This window comes from Phocoena sinus, chromosome 2, assembly GCF_008692025.1.
Source record: "Phocoena sinus isolate mPhoSin1 chromosome 2, mPhoSin1.pri, whole genome shotgun sequence".
Lineage (NCBI taxonomy): Eukaryota > Metazoa > Chordata > Mammalia > Artiodactyla > Phocoenidae > Phocoena > Phocoena sinus.
This window is the reverse complement of record NC_045764.1, coordinates 30,699,361-30,705,360: the sequence shown is the minus strand read 5'-3', so window position 1 is coordinate 30,705,360 and position 6,000 is coordinate 30,699,361. Positions and strand designations below refer to the sequence as shown.

At 45.6% G+C, this 6,000-nt stretch overlaps 1 protein-coding gene across 1 annotated transcript in view; it reads left to right on the top strand.

Annotated features, from left to right (window-relative positions):
* Positions 1–4,697: 4,697 nt before the first annotated feature.
* TARS3 (threonyl-tRNA synthetase 3) overlaps positions 4,698–6,000 on the top strand; it is a 53,163-nt gene continuing 51,860 nt past the window's right edge. Inside the window, exon 1 of the mRNA XM_032622577.1 lies at positions 4,698–5,079. Within this exon, the coding sequence (XP_032478468.1) occupies positions 4,777–5,079 (303 nt within the window). The 5' untranslated portion in view covers positions 4,698–4,776. The remainder of the gene's footprint in view (positions 5,080–6,000) is intronic.

Genomic DNA, 6,000 nt, shown 5'->3' with positions numbered 1-6,000 from the left:
GAGAGGACTCAAATCAATAAAATTAGAAATGAAAAATGAGAGATTACAACTGACACCACAGAAATACAAAGGATCATAAGTGACTACTACAAGCAACTATATGCCAATAAAATGGACAACCTGGAAGAAATGGACAAATTCTTGGAAAGGTACAACTTTCCAAGACCAAACCAGGAAGAATTAGAAAATATAAACAGACCAATCACAAGCACTGAAATTGAGACTGTAATTAAAAATCTTCCAACAAACAAAAGTGCAGGACCTGATGGCTTCACAGGTGAATTCTATCAAACATTTAGAGAAGAGTTAAAACCTACCCTTCTCAAACTCTTTCAAAAAATTGCAGAGGGAGGAGCACTCCCAAACTCATTCTATGAGGCCACCATCACCCTGATACCAAAACCAGACAAAGATATCACAAAAAAAGAAAACTGCAGACCAATATCACTGATGAACATAGACCCAAAAATCCTCCACAAAATACTAGCAAACATAATCCAACAACACATTGAAAAGATCATACACCATGATCAAGTGGGATTTATCCTAGGGATGCAAAGATTCTTCAATGTACACAAATCAATCAATGTGATACACCATTTTAACAAATTGAAGAATAAAAACCATATGATCATCTCAATAGATGCAGAAAAAGCTTTTAACAAAATTCAACACCCACTTATGATAAAAACTCTCCAGAAAGTGGGCATAGAGGGAACCTGCCTCAGCATAAAAAGTCCATATATGACAAACTCACAGCAAACATCATTCTCAATGGTGAAAAACTGAAAGCATTTCCTCTAAAATCAGGAATAAGACAAGGATGTCCACTCTCACCACTCTTATTCAACATAGTATTGGAAGTCCTAGCCACGGCAATCAGGGAACAGAAAGAAATAAAGGGAATACAAATTGGAAAAGAAGAAGTAAAACTGTCACTGTGGATGACATGATACTATACATAGAAAATCCTAAAGATGCCACTAGAAAACTACTAGAATTAATCAATGAATCCAGTAAGGTTGCAGGATACAAAATTAATGCACAGAAATCTCTTGCATTCCTATACACTAACAGCAAAAGATCAAAAAGAGAAATTAAGGAAACAATCCTTTTTACCATTGCAACAAAAAGAATAAAATACCTAGGAATAAATCTACCTAAGGAGGCAAAAGACCTGTACTCAGAAAACTATAAAACACTGATAAAAGAAATCTAAGATGACACAAACAGATGGAGAGATATACCATGCTCCTGGATTGGAAGAATCAATATTGTGAAAATGACTATACTACCCAAAGCAATCTACAGGTTCAGTGCAATCCCTATCAAATTACCAATGGCATTTTTCACAGAATTAGAACAAAAAATTATACAATTTGTATGCAAACACAAAAGACCCTGAATATCTAAGGCAATCTTGAGAAAGAAAAATGGAGCTGGAGGAATCAGGCTCCCTGACTTCAGACTATACTACAAAGTTACAGTAATCAAGACAGTATGGTACTGGCACAAAAACAGAAATATAGGTCAATGGTACAGGATAGAAAGCCCAGAGATAAACCCACATACCTATGGTCACCTAATCTATGACAAAGGAGGCAAGAATATGCAATGGAGACAAGACAGTCTCTTCAATAAATGGTTCTGGGAAAACCGGACAACTACATGTAAAAGAATGAATTTAGAATGCTACCTAACACCATTCACAATAATAAACTCAAAATGGATTAAAGACCTAAATCTAAGATCGGACACTATAAAACTCTTAGAGGGAAACATAGGGAAAACACTCTTTGACATAAATCACAGCAAGATCTTTTTTGACCCACCTCCTAGAGTAATGAAAACAAAACCAAAAATAAACAAATGGGACCTAATGAAACTTAACAGCTTTTGCATATCAAAAGAAACCATAAACAAGACAAAAAGACAACCCACAGAATAGGAGAAAATATTGGTAAATGAAGCAACAGACAAAGGATTAATCTCCAAAATATATGAACAGCTCATGTAGCTCAATATCAAAAGAACAAACAACCCAATCAAAAAATGGGTGGAAGATCTAAGTAGAAATTTCAGCAAAGAAGACATACAGATGGCCAAGAGGCACGTGAAAAGATGCTCAACAGCACTAATTATTAGAGAAATGCAAATCAAAACTACAGTGAGGTACCACCTCACTCTGGTCAGAATGGCCATCATCAGAAAATCTACAAACAGTAAATGCTGAAGAGGGTGCGGAGAAAAGGGAACCCTCTCGCACTGTTGGTGGGAATGTAAATTGATATAGCCACTATGGAGAACAGTATGGAGGTTCCTTAAAAAACTAAAAATTGAACTACCATATGACCCAGCAATCTTACTACTGGGCATATACCCGGAGAAAACCATAATTCAAAAAGACACATGTACCCCAATGTTCATTGCAGCACTATTTACAATAGTCAGGACATGGAAACAACCTAAATGTCCACTGACAGATGAATGGATAAAGAAGATGTAGTACATATATGTAATGGAATATTACTCCGCCATAGAAAGAAATGAAATTGGGTCATTTGTAGAGAGGTGGATGGACCTAGAATCTGTCATACAGAGTGAAGTACGTCAGAAAGAGAAAAACAAATATCGTATATTAACGCATATATGTGGAATCTAGAAAAATGGTACAGATGAACCTATTTGCAGGGCAGGAATAGAGATACAGACGTAGAGAATGGACGTGTGGACACAGGGGAGGAAGGGGAGGGTGGGATGAATTGGGAGATTAGGTTTGACATAAATACACTACCATGTGTAAAATAGATAGCTAGTGGGAACCTGCTGTATAGCACAGGGATCTCAGCTCGGTGCTCTGTGATGGCCTAGTTGCATGGGATGGGGTGGGGAGGGAGGTCCAAGAGGGAGGGGATGTGCATATGCGTATGGCTGATTCACTTTGCTGTATGGCAGAAACTGACACAACATTGTAAAACAATTATACTCCAATAAAAATAATGAAAAAAAAGAGAAAGAAAGAAGGAAAGAAAGGGGGAGGAGGGAGAGAGGGAGGTGGAAGGAAGGAAAGAAAGAAGGAGAGAAAGAAAGAAAGAATTGAGATACCCAACAACATGGGTAAATCTCAAAATTACTATGCTGAGCGTAAGAAGCCGAATAAAAGGAGTACATACCATATGATTCCATTTATAGAAAACTCCAGAAAATGTAAACTAACCTATAGTGACAGAAAGCAGATCAGTGGTTTCCTGGGGGTTGGCGATGGGGCCTAAGAGAGACAAATTACAAAGGCCACGGCATCTGACAGTGCGTAGGTCACGCCAGAACGGGAGGAGCAGAAATTAGATGGGGGGAAGTGGGGAAGACAGTGGGAAGGCTGTGGAGCCTGTGAGTCTGTGTAACTCCGTCCAGAAGCTGGTCAGGGGAGGGAATAACAAAGACGCACTGGTATTAGTGTCATACTTATGGAACCTCCTCCTGGGAGCTGTGTGTGACTCCAATCAGCTCGCCCCCTCACCTCCTACAGAGGCATTCATCCACCTCTCCTTCCTAACACCTGCCAACCTTTCTTTTCCAGAGCATCTGCTCCCTTCCCAACTGCACCAGTCCAAACTAAGCTCTCCCATTTTGGAACCACGATGACATTCATGGCCTGCATCTCATCAGGCTACCTGTTCAGTTAAACTTTACCGCGGTTGAAAGGCAGCCTAGTGCTGAGCACATAAACATGCCTCGGATGGTCGAAGCTTGAACCTCAGATGTGCCATGCAGAGGTGGTGTGACCTTGAACACTTAGCCTCTCTGTTTCAGTTTCTCCATCTATAAACGGCTATAACAATAGTGTCTCTCGCTATAAGTATTAAAGGAGTTAATATCTGTGTAAAGAATTTAGAACAAGGTTTGCCACATTCTAAGCCCTAAGAATGTTAATAAAAACCAACTTGTGTCCCTACTACGGGAAGGTGTGTGCTTATGGTTATAAGGGATACAAAGACCTATGTGGCATTTGTCCTACCCTCGAGGAACTAGCAATTTCTTGCCATCAGATTAAAATTTTTGTAGCGATCTGCGTGCCCTGGTGCAGCGACCTTTGCATTTGGGCAGCCTTGGCATGAGGCCAAAGAAGGTCAATTCTCAGTGGCCACTTTTTAGAACCTGGTGGCAAGTTAAAAGAATGGTAACTGCCAGGATTCACGAGAGGGAAAACAGGAGCCATTCTGGAAAGGGAGATGGTTTTGGACAATATGCATTTTGGCGACATACTCGTAGCTTTGAAGGCACAGCGAGCCTGTTTAAGGCCCACTCCACTCTCCAGGTCACTCTGCCTGTTTTGGCCCCCAGCCCTGAAGGGGTACACCAGCCCCGCCCCAACCCGTCTCCCCCGCCCCGTTCCTACAGCCTTGCCCCTGCAGTGCACAGCTAGCCTCACCCCTCTCCTTTGCCCCGCCCTCTACAGTTCCAATAGCCCAGCCTCTGCAGTGCACAGCCGGCCCCACCCCTCCCCATCGTCCTACAGTTCCTATCGCTCAGTCTCTCCCCTTCACCCCGCCCCCTACAGTTCCTATAGCCCCACCCCATATCTCCGCCCTCCTCAGCTCCTATCTTCCCGCCCCTACACTGTACAGCTAGCCCCGCCCCGCCCCGTCACCCCGTTTCCCCCCACCCGCCCCGCTATTTATATAGCGTCGGGCCCCCGCCCGGACACCGCAGTGCGCCCCTTAGCTGGCGACTGTGTCCCACGGGGCGCCGGTACCTGTGTGAGGCGAGGCGGACGCCATGGCGGCCGAGGCCCTGGCGGCGGATGCCGTGGCGTCGCGCCTGGCGCGGCAGGAGGAGGACATCCGCTGGCTGTGGACGGAGGTCCACCGCCTGAGAGACGAGCAGCTGAACGCGCCCGACCGCTGCCAGGCCGAGGGGCCGTGCCTCACGCGCGAGGTGGCGCAGCTGCGGGCAGAGAACCGCGAGCTGCGCCACCGCCTGTACCGCCTGCGGCTGTGCCTCGCGGAGGAGCTGAGCCACCAGACGCGGCGGGAGAGCGCGCTGCGGCAGGAGGCCGGGCGCGAGGCTGCGGGCGCTCAGGTACCGGGCTGGTGCTTCTCCGCAGGGCGTGGCGGAGCTCGTGCGCTGAGAGCCCTGGGGCGGCAGGTGGGGGTTCGTGCGGAGGCAGGTGCGCTGCGGGGGCGGGGCGGGGCGGGGCCTGCCCTCCTGGCCCCCTGCCCCGCGTTCTCACTCCGGCCGGGAACCCGCGACAGACGGGACACGCCGGGGCCGCTGCGTCTCCAGCGATCGCCAGGCTGACCTAACGCTGTAATGTCTCAGCTCTTCCCGTAAATTGCTCGGCGCACATTTTCTTCAGTGGCAGAAATAGCATTTTCCTGTCTGAAAAAAATGCTGCCGTGTTTAAAATTCACACTTGTTTTCTTGGGCAGGAAGACCAACAGCTCCATGTAGAAACATTTCCCTTTCCCCTGGTGAATGGCTGGTCTGAGCTGTTTATGACAGGTGGTTTGGGGTGTTTAGTTGTTCCATTGTTTTGGAGGTCTATCTTGAGATTTGCGTATTTAATATTGTCATTTAATAGCATATTTTAATGTTTTGGTTCACTTACCTTCTAACGTAATGCATTTCTAAGTTCTGAAGGCCTTCTCAGACTGTGGGTGTTCTCAGTCCTTGTACCAGCGGACTGTGGTGCTCCTGGGCAACACCTTCCTGAAGCAGTGCATTTAAAGTCTCTGGGAGCAGCTATGCAACCATTAATCCAGGGACGTTATTTGTTTAAAATTTAGGGGGGAAAAACTTTAAAGAGCAAAATATATTAAGTGTACTTAGCAAGAATGTGTGAAAGTGCACATTCAGGAAGGATTGAACCCCAGAAGACGGCTTACCTGTTGAAGGTTGTAGGTAATGGTCAGGAGAGCCCCAGCCGTGAGCCTCTAAATATGGGACGCTTGCTGCCTGCTGGCCTGTCCCTCTCCTGCTTCGGGCTTCAGATATGTTGCT